The sequence below is a fragment of the Myotis lucifugus genome, unplaced genomic scaffold (genome assembly GCF_000147115.1).
Source record: "Myotis lucifugus unplaced genomic scaffold, Myoluc2.0 scaffold_313, whole genome shotgun sequence".
NCBI classification, from domain to species: domain Eukaryota; kingdom Metazoa; phylum Chordata; class Mammalia; order Chiroptera; family Vespertilionidae; genus Myotis; species Myotis lucifugus.
Window position 1 is genome coordinate 62,314 of NW_005871361.1, and position 18,706 is coordinate 81,019.

General features: G+C 54.0%; 1 protein-coding gene across 1 annotated transcript in view; it reads right to left on the reverse strand.

Moving 5' to 3' along the window:
- The window catches only part of SLCO2B1 (solute carrier organic anion transporter family member 2B1), a 55,945-nt gene extending 38,682 nt beyond the window's left edge, over positions 1-17,263 (reverse strand). Inside the window, 6 exon segments of the mRNA XM_023764043.1 lie at positions 4-60; positions 63-83; positions 86-137; positions 2,463-2,600; positions 3,754-3,884; positions 16,819-17,263. Of these exon segments, the coding sequence (XP_023619811.1) occupies positions 4-60; positions 63-83; positions 86-137; positions 2,463-2,600; positions 3,754-3,884; positions 16,819-16,834 (415 nt within the window). The 5' untranslated portion in view covers positions 16,835-17,263.
- Positions 17,264-18,706: the final 1,443 nt, after the last annotated feature.

The following is an 18,706-nucleotide window of genomic DNA, read 5'->3' on the forward strand; positions in this document are numbered from 1 at the left end:
GGCTCCCGAGATGAAGTGTTGGGAGGGTCATGAGCAGGCCCCGCCAGGGCACAAGGATAGCCCACAGCCGATCAGCCGGGGTCGTGTACCCTGCTGCCAAAATAGCTCACAAACACAATCAGGGTTGTGTTCCCCACCTGCAGAAGATGAAGGGACCCATTAGTGTGGAGTAGAACCCAGAGCTGAGGTCTACACCATCCATGCCTCTATTGCCAATCTCAGTGTTCCCATCTGTATAATGGACTAGTAGACTACATAAGAATCAGATTCTGGATCCTCCTAGGAAATGCCCCACTACCCCATTAGGGGAGAGAAATGAGGGCAGAGTGGACAAGGTTAGAAGTTCAATTCCATTCTGGAACATGGGTTGGATCCCATATTACAGCCATGTCCAACAGGTGTGCCCCAGAATTTTACTCTGAGTGCCATGAAATGAAAAGGTTGGAAATCACTGCCGTATTAGAGTATGAAGGGGGCAGTCAAGGAAAGGGGTTTTGATTTCTGAGATGTCATGAATGAGAGAAACAAATAACGAAAGTCTGAACCCAGATGACTAAGGCTTGGAATCAAAATCCTGGGATATGGGCACTGGAGGGGACGAGAGCTTGAGAGTGAAAAGCGGGCTCCTCTGTCAGCCTCTGAGGTGTGTATCCCACTCCACTGCTTCCTGGCTGCTGACCGTGGGTGAGGGCCTCACCCCGAGCCCCAGGCTCCTTGCTGGTGTCGTGGGGCAGTATCAGTAGAGGGCTGGGAGGAGGACTGACCCTGAGAGGTGCGGGAGGCAGTTAGACGGACATGAGCAGAGCAAGGACAATGGGCCAGGTACAGAAGGTCACCAGGTGGAAAGCCTAGCAAAGGACAATTGTAGGGTGGATTTGTGTGGATTTGGAGATCAGAGAGTCCAGCTGTGCCAGCTGCTCCCCCACCAGATGTTTGGAGAAGGTCATATGGTTTGGACCCCCTCACCTTTCCTCACTAGAGATAACATCAAGGCCTCAGTTGTATTTCAGCTCCAGGACCAGAAAAGTAGCAAAACCAGGCCATCGACTCATGGCTGCCCTCAGGACCAGCTGCATTGGATAATGACATCCCCCGCCCCCGCCCCCCCCCCCCCCCCCCCCGGGGTGGGGGGGAAAAAAATTAGGGGGAAAAAATCCTGGAAAGAACCCCGGAAAGAGGCGGAGAATTTTATTGAGATTTCCCCCCAGACCTCCCCTAAAATCTCCACCCTTAAAAACTTAGGCTGGAGGACCCAGCCCAGTCTCCCTCCCAGGAGCACTCCCTTACTCTTTCCCTTCCGTTTCCCTCTCCCTCTCTCTCTCCCCCACAGGCGAGTTACCATTAGTTTCCTCACTCCCAAGCTCCAAGGGCCCTTCCTTTATAACTTGTTTCCTAAGACCATTTCTTCTAGGAATTACCTTTTCTACCTCTGTGATTTACCAAATAAATGTTCTCTTATAGTTGGAGTCTTGGCTCTGAATTCTTTCCTAGCCAGAACCCAAGCACCGAGCTGAACCCAGGTCTGGTCTGTCCCCAACCGTCTAGCACCTGGTGCCGTTCCCACCACCTACAGCAGAAGGACAGCCACTCTCCATTGTTTAGACGGGACACGGAGGCCCAGAGACAGTGGCTTGACCAAGGTCCCAGAGCTAGACAATGGCTTTCTCTTCCCCTCCCCTGAGGTCTGGAGGTGGGGTGTAAGGGACATCTGGGAATGCTGTGGAGCTGGCACAATTTGGTTTGGGAGGAATGTGACACATCCCCCAGCGGGGAGAGGATTTCGCAGGAATCTGCCCGGGCTGGGGAGGAAAGAGAGTGACTTCTGGACAGTGGCCTTTTCCAGACATCTGGTGGGGGAGCGGCTGGCACAGCTGGACTCTGATCTCCAAATCCACACAAAGCAGTTTATCTCCTCCTCCCTGACTGTTGGCCCCAGAGGCAGAGGCCCTGGATCCCTGGATAACTCTGAGGACAATACATCCTGCTCTGGTATCAACCTCGCCCCAACCACCCCGAGGTTCCAAAGTTCTGCCTCTGACGTAACGTAACCCTCTCTCACTATGGTTGAAATGACTTCCTCTGATCCCTTCGTGGGACAGGCAATAGCCCGGTGCCTGAAAGGGAAAGAGAGTGAAAGGGAGAGGGGGTGGATATGGGGACAGTGGCTAGCTCTAAAATACCCCCACGAAAGGGCCCCCAAGGGCAGGATTGCCAATACTGTGACTGTACAGGGCCGGGGAGGTCTTCTCATTAGGCCTTGTCCTAACACGTGGCTTGTCCCTTTGTTGGCCAAGACAACACAGGAATCTCTAAGGAGGATTTGGGAGGCAGCTGTGATGGGGTAGCCTGCAGGTACTGGGAGGGGAAGGATGTATGTTGGACCAGTGAGAGAGGAGGATGGGGGTTGGTGGGAGTGCGAGTCTACCTCCCATCCACCCCTGTGGCTGGGGCAGGGCCAGTACCTCATTGAAGGCAGCCAGCAGCCCCGAGGTCTGGCTGGAGAGGCCAAAGCGTTTCTCCACCGTTGAGATGGAGCTCTTGAGGTAGCCGGAGATCATGAGCTGTGCCAGCTGCAGCAGACTGTGGCACAGGACGAAGAACTGCCGGAGGGAGGGAGGGGCCGCAGCGATGCAGTGGGCAGGGAGACAGGGAGACAGTGGGGAGATAGAGGCGTGGGGAGACAGAGATGGAGTTGGGGAAAGAGGGAGAGTAAGGCCATGAGAGGAGCAAGGAATAGAGATGGGGAAACAGTCAGGGAGACATACACACAGGAGGAGAGAGTAAGGGAGAGTCAAGAACAGGAGAGATGGGGAGAGGGAGGGAGAGAGAGAGAGAGAGAGAGTTATTGGAGTAGCCATAGCTTCTCACACAAATGAAAAGCTGTCAGGGTACCCTCAGGGGTCTGGGGTCTCAAGTAACCCACGTGACTGAGGGGAGGGTCTTCATGGGCCTAGACTGGTGAGAGGCCCCTCTGATCCTCAGAGCTCCTGGAGCTGGACCGGACCACCTCCCTCCCCTTTCTCCTGGAAGCTATCCCAGGTCCTTCTCCAACCCCCACCCACCTCCCCCCAGAGCTCCCTTGGGAGACAGCCTGTACTCACCAAATCCCCAAGCTGCTCACCCCACTCTACCCAGCCCCACCTCAAACATCCCCTCCTGCTTCCTAAAAAAATGGCAGGATTCCTAAGAGGAAAAAAACCCTAGCCTCAGAGAATTAAAAAATAGTTTTTATGCCAAAGCTTAATAACATTCACTCTGTTCTTTTGAGTCTGGTGTCCCTGTGTACAACAAGGGCAATGTTTCTCCCCGCTTCCCTCCCATCCCCAGTGTTACTGTGAGAACTAAATAAGATCATGTGGAGACAGCACTTGGCACAGGCCTGGCACCCTGTAGGTGCCAGTGGGTGCTTGAATATTGAGGCTGCCTGTGCCGCACAGGTTCCGGATCCCTGGGGCCCTTCTCTTCCCCTCTAGGGAAATGAAGGGTAGAGAAACTGGTCTCCTATCATCACAGAGCAGCCCCCTTTTCGTTTCTGGAAGGGGAGAACTTGTGCTGGGCATCTTCCCTGTGCCCCAAACCAAGCTAAGTGCTTTCACAGATCATCCCTTTGATTCTCACGGCCACCCATTCTACAGATAAGGAAACTGGGGCTCAGGAAGGCAGCAACTTGCTTGGTGTTACACAGCCGGTGAGTGGCAGAGCTTTCTCTGCCAGGTTTGGCTGGCCCTGCAGCCGCCAGGCCCCGAGAAGTACCTTGATGCTGTGGAACACACTTGGCCGCAAGTCCTGAGAGTCTGGGCTGGCTTTGTCTCCAGGTGTGTCTTCTGCGCCCATCATGGCCTTGGTGTCCTTGTCTGGCATCTGGAGCTCCATACCCACTGGGCCTGTGGGACAGACAGCCAGAGGGTCAGAGTGAAGATGGGATCCCAGAGAATGGCCCTGACCCAGGTAGTCCGCTGTATTTCAGGGGTTGGTTAAGATCTGAGAGTCAAAACGCCTTAGCGCCTTCAGACTCCTGAGTCCCAGGTGCTAGAGGGTGCGTACTCCATGTGCCCACTTTGGCCAGATCCTGACTGGGCCCACCTATTTCACACCTTCGTTCCATTCCTAGCATAAACTTGCCTTCTAGGGAGACGCTGCTCACCACGACACAACCTTCGAGCAGTGGCCCCAGCCCGCCTTGGGCCTAAGCAGTGACATACTGGTGCTCCGGGAGACAGAGTCTGTGTCTGGGTCTGTCTGGCTTAGCCTAGGATCAGACATCTGGAGCCAGGTGCAGGGGCCTGCCTTGGTGCATAGTCAGGGCATAAAGACTTCTCCTGGGGGGCAGTTTGGAATAAATACCAACACCTCCATAGGAGAGCACCCTGCATGGCATCACAGAGCTAAGAACCCAATCCCCAAATTATATATCAACCCATGTTGTTGAATGGCACAGAGAGGGCCCTCAGAGGTCATCCTATTTAACATACTTCCCCCCCCCCCCGCCCCCAAACTGAGGCCCCAAGTGGTGTGATGACGCAGGAGGCAGAGAGGCGGTAGAACGGGACACAGGCCCCATCACACATGTCCGTTTTCGCCCATGGCAGCCACGGCAATCACGTCAATACCCCACTCACTGTCTTGACAGGAAGCGGAGCCCCTTCAGAGGCATCTCCTAGGGCAGTGGTTCTCAACCTTGGCTGCACATTAGAATCACCTGGGAATCTTTTTAAATCCTGATTTCTGGGCCTCATCCTCCCGAAATTCCTTTTTTTGTTACTAAGGTGTGCGCCACCCCATAAAAAGAAAGAGAAGTCCCGGGGGAGGAGGCCAAAAATTTTAAAAAGATTCCCAGGTGATTCTAATGTGCAGCCAAGGTGGAGAACCACTGTCCTAGGGTCTCCTGAGGTTTAATCGCAACGAGGAGCCAGAAGTCCGGCCTTGGAACACTCCACCCCTGACTTAGATGGAAACCCCCTGTACCTTCTGGCAGCCCAGGCCTCCTTGGCCTTCCTCCCCCCTGGGGCTCCACTTCCTGCAGGAGCCTCCTCCATTGTTTCACACGCTTCTCAACCTGCAGGAGTTTCCTCTCATTCAACAGGCTCCTTCTGGAGCCTGGAAACTGATCTGAGGACACCTCCGCCAGGCCTGAAGGCAAACTTGGGGAGGGGGCTCCAGAGGCTGGGAACTGCCCAGCAGGAGGTTTGCGCTCCTCGGCTAGGAACCTGGGAGCCTGAGGAAATTTTTAAAAATTGAGATATAATTCACATGCTATAAAATACAGCCCTTTAAAGTACACAATTCAGTGGTCTTTAGTATAGTCAGAAAGTTATATACCATCACCACTAATTCCAGTGGGGTTTCCATCACCCCACTAAGAAATCCCATACCCATTAGCAGTCACTCCCCATTTCTCCATCCTCCAGCTCCTGGCAACCACTAATCTAATTTCTGGCTCTCTGGGTTTGCCTATTCCAGGTATTTCATATACATTCATATACATTCATACACTATGTGGTCTTTTGTGACTGGCTTCCTTCACTTAGCACAGCTTTCAAGGTTCTTGCATGTTATAGCATAAATCATTCCTTTTGATGGCTGAATAATATTCCATTGTATGCCCAGATCACATTTTGTTTATTCAGTCGTCTGTTGATGGACATCTGAGTTGTTTCAGGTCCCCTGAACATTCGTGTACAGGTTTTTACTTAGACATATGTTTTCAGTTCTCCTGGGTATATAGCCAGGAGTAGAATTCCTGGGTCATAAGGTAGCTCTATGTTTAACTTTCTGAGGAACTATCAAACTGTTTTCCCGAGTGGCTGCACCATTTCATCCTGCCAACAGTGTATGACGACTTCAATTTCTCCGAATTCTTGTCAGTACTTATTATTAGCTGTCTTTTTGATGATAGCCATCCTTGTGGGTGTGAAGTGATATCTCATGTGGTTTTGATTTGCATTTCCCCAAGGGCTACTGATGTTGAGCATCCTTTCATGTGCTCGCTGGCCGTCTGTACATCTTCTTTGGAGAAATGTCCATTCAAATAGCAAGAGGCGCTTGACGGAGGAAATGAACGTGTGTGTGGCTGGGGAGGAGTGCCTTCTTGGGGCATCAACACTCAGAGGAAACAGGAGATATTGAAACAAAAGTGACACCTGACAGGGAGGAGATGAGGGGTTGGCTTAGTGAAGGGCAGCGAGGGAAACTGCAAAGCTCGCTGAAGGGCTCCTAACAAACTCTCCCAGAGGATCTCGCGGGGCCATTTCCAAGCCCCAGGGCTCTCACCAGCGAGACCGGTGAGCCACTAGTGCAGGGGCTGCGCCACATGCTCTCCCTGCTGGTGCAGGCTCTCCACAACCAGTGCCTTCGGTGCTTTCATTGTCTCTGCTTCTGAGGAGGGCACCGACGCTCAGCGGTAACTAGCTCTGCTGGGTGACACTGGTGCAGGGACTCAAGCTCAGGTGTTAATCTCACCACCGCTCGATGCTCCTTGTACAGGTTTGATGAGGGGAAGAAGCACAGTGCACCAGCCCAAGCAAACCTAGCCAGGCACCTGGAAGACAGCAAGTGCCAAGGGGCCAGGCCAGCCAGGTGATGGGCTGGAGCCGAGGCTGGGCAGGCAGAAGTCACTGAGCTGGAGGCCCAGCTCTGAAAGAAACCCAAGGGATAGATGAGGGAGAGAGACAGAAGGTCAGTGGACCAGCTCAGAACCATCTACCTCCCTGTGGCCCGTTCCACAGCCTGAGCCTCTGAGCAGAAGAGGGAAGCACTGGCCCGACCCCCTGGGTTCTGAGACCATGAGTCAGTGTATTGAGTGGTCAGTTGGCCACTAAATGGGGCTGGTCCGGCAGGTTGTCAGTCCCCTCTGAGCCCTTCCTGTGGGCGGAGGCCTCTCCGGAGGGACCGGCAGCAAACAGTCCAACTCCCTGATGGAGATCAGAGCTCCCCTCAGGAGGAGGGTCCTGAGTCCAGGGCTGTGTGTCCTTCCCCTGTGACATCCTTGGGGCCCTTCCCGTCCCCTGAAGACTGTCAGGGGCCAGGCTTGACAGGAGAGGGGCAGTTGGGGGAGTGAACCTGGGCTGGGCCGGGTGGCCTATAGGAATGAAGGGAAAAGCAGGGAGCCAGGCCCCAGTAAAAACTCCCAGCCCCTTTCTCTCCAAGAGGCAAACAAGTTTTGGGGCCCCAGGAAGGTCCGGTGGTTCCAAGAGCCGGAGCCCTCAGCTCCAGAGCTAGCAGGCAAGGGGTCTGCGTGCCTGTCAGTGGGTTGTGTGGCTGGTCATTCACACAGGCCCACTCGTGTCCATCTGCTGGCAAGTCACTGGTCTGGCTAGCCTTTCAGGAGACTTGTCCACTTGGGGTGTCGCTTGGCCCCCTGCCTGCAGCTGCCCGGCAAGCTGGTCAGACAGTCGCCCTGAGACCTTGCTTACCAGTTCAGTCAGACTCCCGGGGTAGGTCCACAAGGCAGAGGGTCGGCCTCTAGCTACCCTGTCCAGGGGCAGGAATTATCTTTCCTCTCACCAGCTGCTTCCGGGGTAGTGAGGGCCGAGGTTTCAGAGAGCTGTCTGAGAGGGAGGGCCACCTTCCCCACCTGCTCTTTGCTGGAAAGACTCAGGGGCCTGCTTTCTCCATCACCTTCCAGCTGCCAAGAGCAACTCCCAGGCAGATGGCCGGTTTCCAAGTCCTCAGACCCGGGTCTGAACCCCAGCCCTCCCCACCACCACTGACCTGCTGTGTGAGCCTGAGTGAGACCCTCCATTTATCTGAGCCTATTTCTTCATCTGTAGAGTGAGGACACAACATCTACTCCAAGGGGATAAGGCATCTAGGGCACCTGGCCCGGGCCTGGCACATCACAGGCCCCACTGAGCACCACTGCCCTCCCCTCTCCCGGTCAACTTCAAGCCCTACGAGACCACAAGGCCCAACTGATCCCATTCCCTTCCATGCACACCTGACTCCTCCAAGTTAACTCCACCTCTGGATTGTCTCTCCTTCTCATCCTCGCCCCAGTCACCGTAAGACCCGAGGGCCTGACCCCTTCCCTCCAGCACACTCACTGTCTTGGGAGGCAACTGCCCAGGTTTGACTCCTCCAGCTGCAATCCTGCCGCATGGCCTTGGACGAGGCGCCCATTGGCCTCTTCATCCCCAACGCAGGGATGATTCCCCCCACTTCCCAGTGCGGACAGTGTCCACCAGGACACTTCCACCCCACATTCAGCTGGGACTAAAAGCCCAAAACCATACCTCAATGTCCACGTTAACTGGATTTTGATATTCCACTGTTTTTATTAGCATTTTTCCTTCTTACTCTCCCCTGACCGACCAGACCAAGCAAATGGCTTGATTGCTTATTATAGGAACTTCCTGAAAAACTGATCCGCTTTTCAAGGGAAACCATCAACAGAGTGTGTACCCACAAATTCTTTGAATCTCTATCCCCAAGATTCTTGCCTTGCTGTTTCCACCCACAAACCCTGCACTGTTGGGTCATGATTCTTACCCAGTCCTGGTCAGGATCCCTCACCCTCTACAGCAAGTGGCTCGGATGGGGGAGCTCGTCCTAAGAGCTACCATAGTCGAGCAACGCTGTGTGGCAGACTGAGCTGGGCACGCTCACCCGTCCTCCTAGCAATCTTTTCAGGTGGCTGCTGTGACTCCATAATACAGATGAGGAAACTGAGGCACAGAGAGGAGAGGTGACTTATCCAGGGTCCCTGGGCTGGTCATGGAAAAGCCTAGACTGGAACCCAGATCTGTCTGACTCCAGCAACCACAAGACGGTGGCTATAACAATGGCCTTAGAACAAATGCAAAAATAATCCCCATGGAGCCATTTCTTCTTCTGGCCTGGCTTCCCAAATTGTCAAAGGTGGTTGTACGGGGACAGTCTGTCATTCTACCAGCTGATTCTTCTTCTTTTTAAATATATATATCGATTTCAGAGAGGAAGGGATAGGGAGAGAGAGATAGAAACATCAATGATGAGAGAGTATCACTGATTGGCTGCCTCCTGCACATCCCCTACTGGGGATTGAGCTCACCACCTGGGCATGTGCCCTTGACCGAAATAAAACCTGGGACTCTTTAGTCCGCAGGCTGATGCTCTATCTACTGAGCCAAACTGGCTAGAATTTACCAGCTGATTCTTCACCTAATCAGCGAGTCAGTCAGTCAGTACACTGGTCAGTCAATACCCTTTTCTGATGGCCTCAGGGCAGGGCTGGAGAGAGGTGTGGTAGGAGGGACACGTGGCCCCCAGTCCAGGGGCTTGAGGATGGTTGGAGCTTAAGACTCATAATCAAAGCCCAGATTTGAACTTTCAGGAGGGATCTGCTGAGAAATACCTGAGGATGAAGGAGGAGGTCTTGGATGAAGCAGGAACAAGGCAAGATACTTTCTCTCTAGAATGTTCCAGCTTGCCCCTCAGCAGAGAGAGCAAGACCTAGAGTCACTTAGACCTGGTATGGCCTTGGGCCAGCAATTCAACCTCTCTGAGCCTCTAAACTAGAGTCATAGCCTTGCTTCTCAAGCCTGTGTGACCGTCACACAGGATAACGTCCTTGATCCACTCCAAGATGCCTCATAAACACCAGTGTTGTCAGCCTTTGCCTCCAACTCACCAGGGAGTCTATTTCCAGGTCTGGCCACCAGGTCTCAGAATAACTTAGTTTCCTTCCTGTGGGGGACTCAGCCCCGGCATTACTCTCTCACCTCCTTCTGATCCCTGAGCAACACCAATCCCTCTGGGTTCCTCCCTCTGCTGTCTCTTCTCCTCCCTCCCCACCCCATCCCCACCAGCTGCATGCTAAGACCTTTTCTTTTTTTTCTACTCATTTCTCTGTGCAAGAGAAGGAAAGGTCCCTCCCCCACACTCGCCACCACTCACACTTTGCCAGAACCATCAAAGGACCTGGCAGAGACAAAATATAAGGCAGAGGTTACCACTGGGAGGGCCCGGCCTATGTGTGAGCTGTGGATCCTGAGGTTAATGATGCCCCACGGAGTTGTGCCATGCGTAGCCCTGCCGGGGGTGCATCTGACGCCTGGACATTTTCGGAGGGCTTGCACAATGCTTGGCTTGTTGAGTGTTTTTAAACAAGTCCGTTTCCAGCATTTAAAAATCAGAAAATTTCACATAAAACTCCAGATTTTTGTTTTCTTTTCTTGGAAAATTAGCAGATCTGGCAACAATGGGCCCACATTCCCATATGGCAACACTCCGCTAGTCCAAGCTGCTGGGCCCGCACGTGGCGATTTGTCCTGTTGGAGCCTCTTGGGGGTGCCTGCCTGGTCTGCTTCCTGGACCCTCTTCACCTGCCTGGAGGATTCCCTGTCTGTGACCCTACAATAGCACTGGGCCTGGGGAGTCCACTAGAGAGGAAGCCAGGGCCTGCTTAACCCTTTGCAGAGTGAGGAAACAGAGCCAGCTAGGGCCATGACTTGCCCAGAGTCACCATGGCAGGGACAGAGCTGGTCTCTGTTGGTTTAAGAGTGAGGAAGAAAAGTCATTCCACACACACTGACAGCTTCCCAAATCAGGCCACAGGGGACCCAGAGACAAGCAGACCCAGTCCCTGCCCCTGGGGAGCTTCCAGTGTGTGTGTGTGTGTGTGTGTGTGTGTGTGTGTGTGTGTGTGTGATGGGGCGGGTGGGGGGGCAGAGGAGGGGTATGGGAGTGGGCAGACACCTAACACAGAATCACAATGACATGTGCTCACTGATGTGACACTAGGAGTTTTGGGACTATGGAAACAGTGTAGAGGCCCTAGCCTAGATTGGAAGGTTCTGGAAGGCTTCCTACAGGAAGAAACATCAGAGAGAAGGGCAGAAGTAGGAAAGTGCAAAGACTGCTTAGGGAACAAGGAGTCTGGCAAGGCTGGAATGCTGGGGTCAAGGTGGGGAGGGGAGGCTGGAGCAGTTGGAGGGGCCAGGCGGAAGGGCTGGAATTTGTTCTGAGCCCAGTGATGAGGTCCGATTGGGCTTCCTAGGAAGACCTCCATGTCTGAGGGGGGAGAGTGGAGAAATCAGGCTGCAAACAAGAACCAAGGAAAAGGCAGGAGTGGGGTCCAGGGCAGGGAGTAGTAATGGAACTGGGCCAGGTAGCGGCACATGGAGAGTTATCCGTGGATGCATCAGTGGGGAGGTGGGATGGACAGGGCTTGGTGGGAAAGCAGAGATGGGGAGTGCAAGAGGCCAAGTTGTCCTGGCGGCAGGGAAGAGGCACAGCTTTCTGTCTGGGTGTGCCACCACTGAGGGCCAGAATTGTAGGGTGGTGGTGAGTCCAGCCATAGACAAGGTGAGTTTGGGGTGGCACCAGGGCACCCAGGGGGAGATCCAAGAGCATGGGCTTCAGGAGGGCCCATGAGAGGATGTACCTTGAACCAGACCTCTGGAAGTCTGGGAGGCATGTGTGGGGAAAAAAGGTAGCAGAAGCCACAGGTGGGTAAACCTGCCCAGGGAGCCTGAGGAGTCCCATCATTTGCCTCAACTGAGGAGAACACAGCAAAAGGAGGAACCATATTGGAACTCTGTTCAGGTGCCAAAGGTGGAGGGGGGCGGGGGTGCATTGTCACTAAGGAGCCAGGATGTTTTTGGAAAATCCACCAGCTTCCAGCACGAACACACCCACAGCCCAAGCCTGCAAAGGGAAATGTTCCCAGCAGCAGATATTGGTCAATCCATTCCTCATAACGAGGGCACATACCTCTCTCTGGAGGTGCTGGGGTGGAAGGAGGGAGCCTCATCATAGCCAGGGCCTGTCTTGAGCCCTCCCTACCGCCTGGATTGCCTGGGTTCCCCTGGCCTGCTGGCCTTCCTGCCTCGCTCCTGCGGCCCAGGCCAGCTCTCTCTCCCTTCATAAGCCCCGCTTTGTGGGACAGGTCCCTCAGCCCTTCCTCTGGGCTGCAGAGCTGATCACCCCCTTGCATTATTTCTGGCCCCTCTTATCTGGTTAGGCAATGATCAACCCAACAGAGCAGAGGCTGCCCTGCCCTGTGTCCCCGAGGACCACGTGAGGTCCCTGCTGAAACCCTCTCGGTCAAAGACTTGGGATTAAAATATTTGTGCTGCCGCACTGTGGCTGTGTGCCCTTGAGCAGCTTAGCCTCTCTAAGCCTCAGTTTCCTTCTCTGGAAGTGAGAGAAGCGTCTCACATGAAAGCGACCTGCCGGTTACACTGTGGTCTTCAACCATGGTCAGCCCCTCCTCCCTCCCACGCCATCTGCCGAAGCCTGAGTACAGAAGCCTCGGCCTCAAGGAGGTCAAGGCCAATGGGCGCCACTCTGTCTCATCTCCTCACCCCCAGTAAACATTATTCTCTGGCCGCACTAGGTGCTTGCCAGTCCCCAAATCCCTGTGGTTTTTTCCACCCCTCAGCGTTTGCACATGCTCTTCCTCCTGGGCAAACCGCTTCTCATCTTTCAAGACCCTGGCCCACCTTAAAATCATGATTGTTGAATTGAGGTAAACTGAATGAGGGAGAAAACAGAGTGGGGGTGGGGGGCTGTAGGGGGGTTCCCAGGGTAGGGTGGGGGCTCTGTGGGGGCCCTGAGTGCTCCAGGTCCCCCCGAGTGGCAGGGCTCGGCAGGGAGGGGGAAGACTTAAAGGCATAGGTCTTGGCTGTCATCTTTGGGAAATTCCTCCTCCTAGCAGGACCCTTGGGTGATCTGCTGGGAGGACAATAGCCTACTTGAGGCCCAGCTGTTGCAGGCCTCCCAGCTGTTGCTTCTTGAAGGAGATCCATGCAGGATGGGGGAAGGGGCTAAGCACTTTCTGGTGGTTTCCAAGCCAGGTCAGGGACCCTGTGCTGGGACTTTCTGTTCCCGGTTCTGGCCCCAGCTACCCATCTAGACCCAAGATGACCCTAAACATAGTGATGAGGGCTTACGGGGAGGGTGGGCCCTGAGCCCAGTCTCCTTAGGCCTAAAACTCAGAGCCTGAGGCTCAGAGATAAGTGCCATTGGCCCAGGCCCTGTGGCCTCCAACCACTACTTCCAGCTCCTCACTCTCTGTGCTTTCCTCCCAGTGATCCCCGTTGTACTCCACCTCACTCCATATCCCAAATCTCCAGTCTTCAGGAGGCTTTCAAAACAGGTTGGAGGGAGGGGAGGAATGCCACGAGGGGAGGGGAAGCATGAAGAGGACGGAGGACAGCTTAGTACTGAGCCTTCCCCAGTACTACCTCTGCCCAGCCTGTGCTGAGTTCTGGGGCCTTAGGAGTGAATCAAATCAGGCCCCAGCCCCCGGGAGCTCCCAGTCTGGTGAGTCGGGTGTTGTTCTTTGTAATTTCAAGCACTGATGCTTCGGGCTCTGGGCTGCAGGCCATGATGGGTGGTAGGGGGCAGTAAGGGCCAGGTTTACTTCCTCTCGACCGCTAGGGTGTGGCTGAGGCCCAGGCAGGCCTCCTACAGAGAGCCAAGGCCCCTAACACTGAGGGAAGACTGGACCCTGCCCTCAGCAGAGGCCTCTGCTCCACTGCTCCCTCCGAAGACAGAAGACTGAGCTTCTCAGAATAGGAAGGGAGCACGTGAGCACCTTGGCCAACACTGTACAGAGGGAGAAAGTGAGTCCCAGAAAGGGACAGAAGCAGACTGGACATTGGGTGCCTGGCACCCGATTGTGGGGTCCAAGCAAGCTCTCCATTTGGTTCACAGCTGCCTGACATCTGGCTCAGCAGGCAAGGCCCAGCCTGGGAGGAAATAACTCCTCCCCACATACATACTGCACTAGCACCCAGGGAACAGCTTGCTTTGTCTGGAGTCAGCGGGGAAGTGCCCAACGCAGGTGGAGGCTGGATTCTGGCCCCGACTCTGCTGCTTGCTTGCAGGGCGACCTTGGGCGAGTCACGTGCCCTCCCGGAGCATCTGTTTCCTCGCCTGTTAAAAAGGGCGAGCGCATGTCACTGCATTCTCATGACGCCAGTGCTGCAGAGCTGACATGTGAACCTAGGGCTGCGGGTGTGTTCTCTTGCCCCACCATCTGCCCCGGATCGGCTCACATTTGAACCCAGAAGAGCTAGAGAAAGCAACAGAAACAACGCCAGGAACAAAGAAGGATGAACCACAAAGAGAGGGTCAAACAGGGTATGGGAGAGAGGCTACGGCTAGCGGAGAATCGGTCTGAAAGGCTTCCTGGGGGAGTTGGTGTTTGGAGGAATTGGAAAGTGGCAAATTCCACCAGAATGGGATGTGGGTGGAGGGCGGGGCTTCCAGGTGAAGGTAAAGCCGAGCAGAGGTGTAGAGGTGGCACAGTGGCTTTTCTGAATCACAGAATGGGCCTGGCTCTAGATCAGGGGTGAGGAACATCCTGCCCTTGGGGCCCTAGAAGGCCCTGCCAAGGCATTAGGGGTGAGTCAATTAAATCTTTGACCAAATACATAGCAGGCTAATTTTTAACTTGATCATTTTGTATGGCCCACGACTGATGTTATAATTATCCAAATGGTCCTTGTAGAATAAAGGTTCCCCACGCCTGCCTTAGCTCATGTCCTCCAGCCTCTCCCCCACAGACAAGGAAGCTCTACCTGTTGCCTAAGGGCACGTGGTGAGCTGGTGATGGGTCTCTGCTGCCAGCCTCATCTGACCACCACTGCTCTCTGCCTCTGGCTGGGACAGCTGGTCCCTCCCCCTCCAGCGAGCTGGGACGGGGTCTCTTTGCAGGCTGCAGGCTCTGTCCCTGCCCTGCCTGCATCCCCACATCCCTCAGAGCGCTCTCAGACCAGAAAGAGAGCCTGGGGGAAGCCGGCCATGGCTCAGGTTGGGACTTAGGAAGATAGGCCAGGTGTGCAGAGTGGGCAGATGCTGTTGTGCCCCAAGGATGGCAGAGTTATTTGGTGGCAGAGTGGGCAGATGCTGGGGCCAGCTTCCTGCTTTATGGGCGTAGGTGGTGGTGGTGCATGTGTGAATTAGGGGGCAGCTAGAAAATATTCCAGAACGGAGCCTAGCAGGGGTCAGAATAACAGTCGAGGTAGGACAGGGCTGGGGGCTGGTGCAGTAATGGCCAAAGTCTCTAGTTTAGTTTCTTCCCATACCCATAGGATTGCCAACTCTCCCGTCCCATTGCTCACCAAGGCCGATTGGGAAACTGGTTTGTCAGTGGCCCATCTCCAAACCTCATTGTCATCTCTCCTGTGAGGCCCCCAGAGGAAGTATCCATCCCCACCCTTCCTGCCTGCCACAGTCCCCAAGCCATGGCTGTGACATAGCCCAGTCTGCCTGCTGGGCCACTCAGCCCTCACCAGCCCACAAAGTCCTCACGGCCGCACTCCAGGGAGCAAGCCCGGCCTTGCCTGAATGGGTGTGAGGCTAACACGGTTAGGAGAGGACAGACAGCTGGAGGGATGCCAGAGGTGATTGCTGCGAGGTCTAGCACCAAGAGCCACCCTGTCCGAAGATCAAAGATTGTTTCTTTCACTTTCCTCCCCAGGCCTAAGAAAAGTTCAGCGCGGGGTTCAGAACCACCGCCCTCTCCACATGGTGCTTCAGTCACTCCCCAGGCTCGGCTTCTCAAGGCTTCCAGGCATTTCCCCTCTGGCCTCCTCCCCACCTGGCAGCCAATGCACGCAGGTCTCTGCAGTCTCTTCTGTGCTGATCTTTCTGTTGCTCTGTCTGCAGATCTGTAGGTCTGTCCCGTATCTGTCTCCTTCTGGTTCTCTCTCTCTCACTATCTCTTCTCTTAATCCCTTCTGCAGCCCTCTCTCTGGGGCTGGTCTCTGCACGCTTCTGGGTCCCTCTGCACGCTCCCGCAGACACCTGCTAATCTTTGTCTTCTCCCTCTGTGTCTGTCCTGTCCTGGCCTTTGTCTGACTTTGCATATCTCTGGACTTGCTCTGTCTCTGACTACACTTCTCTCTACCTCTCTTTTTTCTGTTGTGTTTGTCTCTCTCTTTGGCTGCTTCAGAGAGGGGAAACAGGGCTTGGTGAAGGAATCGGGGGGCGGGGGTGCCTTTCTATTGCCCTGTTGGTTGTGTGGACGAAAGGGGCCACACGCTGACCTGACCAGCTCAGGGAAGGCCTGCATGGCGGTCTTGCAAACTCAGAGACCTAAAGTCACCACAAAGGATGGTCTGAAATTAAACTTTAACTAAAGCAGTTATGGTGGGTAGTTACGTCCTAGGCCAGTATCTTCACTGACAAGGTCAACCTTTACCTTCACTGAGCCTATCTGTCTTTTCGCATCTATGGTAACATATCCTTGAAATGTCTGGGTAACTTGTAACTTCCCTTTTTCTGGACCCCTTGGGGCACAACCTAATGTGCCTGGGCACCAGGATGACACAAATTTCTTCATTGTTATTGTTATCATGTTAATTGTTGACTGTTAACTACCCTGTAGCCACCTAAGTATGTGTCTATCATTTTACTTTTTATCCAATCCCAGAGGTTTCCCCACTTTGCTTTCTCCCACCTCTATCACCAATGGATTTCATGTAACCCACCTACGTCCCCTCCTTTGATTGCAATATATAAAAATAGATGAAAAAACTGCCATTCTCTGGAGCACTATCCCAATCTGTTGAGATACTGCTTCCTGGCAATTGTCGACAGTTTGGCTCAAATAAACTCACAAAAATTCTTTACAGGTTTGAATGTTTTTACGTTAACAGTCGCTATATCTCATAAGGCCCCCTGCCTCCAGCTGAGTAAACAGCGTCCCTTCCTGTCCCTCCCGCAATTCCCTCATTCATTCCACACACTCTCTCATGTGCCGGGCTCTGGGTAAGGAACCTGAGCCCCCAATACACCCCTTTTGGCTCAACAGCTGCACCCTCCACATTGAGAATGTGGCCCCCATATGCCCTCCCAATACCCCTTTCTTACTTTGTCCAGACTTACCTATCCTGGGTCCCATGACTGTGTGGGGTGCAGTCAGTTCCAGCCCCTACTTCAACCCCAGGACTGGAGTTTAGCAGGAAAGAGGGAGTGAGCTCTTATCAGGGACTCCCAGAGACAAGTCTCAAGGCACAGCAGGCGCGTGCTAAGGTGGGGCCTCCAGGCACCGGCCGATGCTTCTTCGATCACAAGGCAGCTACCTTTTCCAGGTAGGGCTAAGGAAGTCCTGCTCAAACTTGACCCCACTCTCCAAGTGCCTGTCTGCCTTGATCACTTGTTTCTTCTGTCTCTCTCTGCTCCAGCCCCTGGCTTACAAACTCACAATCTCTCTGAATTCCTCTGATCTCTGCCTGGGGCAGCCCAGGGCCAGTGGTGTAGGAGGCTGGGTTTGTTTAGATCCAGCCCCACTGATGGGAGGAGGCTGCTGTCAGCCTGCTTCTTCCCAGCCTCTTGCCTCAGCATTTCCCTTGGATATTTTTTCTTCCTCTGTTAGCAGTGGAGAGGTGGGGCCAATGGGAGTGTCCCCAAGCCCTGTGGTCATTCAGTCCTGCTTCTTCTCACTGTGCTTCCTGATCCACTAAGCTCTTGTCCCCCTCACTGAACTTCTGTTACTGTTCATGAGCCCCACAGAGAGCCTGTTTCCCCACTGTCCTCCTTCACCGAACCTCTGTCCTCCTGAAGCTCTGGTTCCCTCTCACGGAACCCCCATCTCCTCTCTGAGTTCCAAGGATTTAGAGCAAGGAGGGACTCTGTCCATTGGGAATTGCAATGGCCAGCCCACCTGGTAGGGACTCACAGTAGCAGCTCCATAAAGCATGGCCCTCTCGATGGGGGGGGGGGTGAGGGGGGCAGAGAGGAAGAGCAGGAGGACAACTATGACATTTCCAGAGTTTCCTGAACTGAGGCTGAGGATGGAGGACTTGGAGCTAGACAGACCTGAGTCTCATCTCAGCCCTGTCAATCATTGGTCAAGTGGCCTTAGGCAACTCTGCACCTCTCTGAGCATGTTCCCTCATCTATAAAGAAGGGACAATATTCCTCACTTGCAGGTCCTCACTTGCAGGGCTGCTGTGAAAGTTTAGTGAGCAAGAAAGAAGCCAAGTCTGAAGTCCTGGAGCTCAGAGAAGGGAGCAGCAGAGGTGGCCCAGAACCAGGCAGCATGAGAGAAAGCTAATCCACCTCAGCATTTTCACACATGCAGCCCCCTCCGGCCCTCCTATTGACTTGTAGGCCAGGAATTTATTCCCTCAGGATACAGATGAGGCATTGAGTCTCTGGATCTGCCCAGAGGTCACTGAACTAATAAGTGAACCTGACTCAGTTCCAGGAATAAAGTCTTTGCATGAAACAGGAATGTGGGTTTGGAGTCTAACTTTCAGGGTGTAATGATTGAGAAATATCATCAGTGCCACTTGGCTCCTAGTGGCTGTATGAGGATGTTAGGAGGAAGTGAGGAGTATCCTATATAATAAAAGGTTAATATGCAAATCAACCAAACAGCAGAACGACTGGTTGCTATGATGCACACTGACCACCAGGGGGCAGACGCTCAAAGCAGGAGCCAGGCTCAGCGCTAAGGATGTCTGACTGCTGGCTTAGACCTGCTCCCCAGGGGGAGCTGGCCTAAGCCGCCAGTCAGACATCCCCTGATTTGTGCACTTGCGGGGGGGGGGGGGGGGCCCCAAACTTGCAGAACCAAAACCGGTCAAAGGCCCATGAAGATCATGGAAACCCCCCCACCGGGAAACAAAAACCATAACGAAGACCTCAGAGAGGAAACTTTCAGGCTTGTGGAGGGAAGCTGAGTCATGAAATGTCATGGGTATGCAACCAGCCATATGGGATCGACTTATTGAGAAACCAATTAGCAGCACAAAACTTTTCGATATGG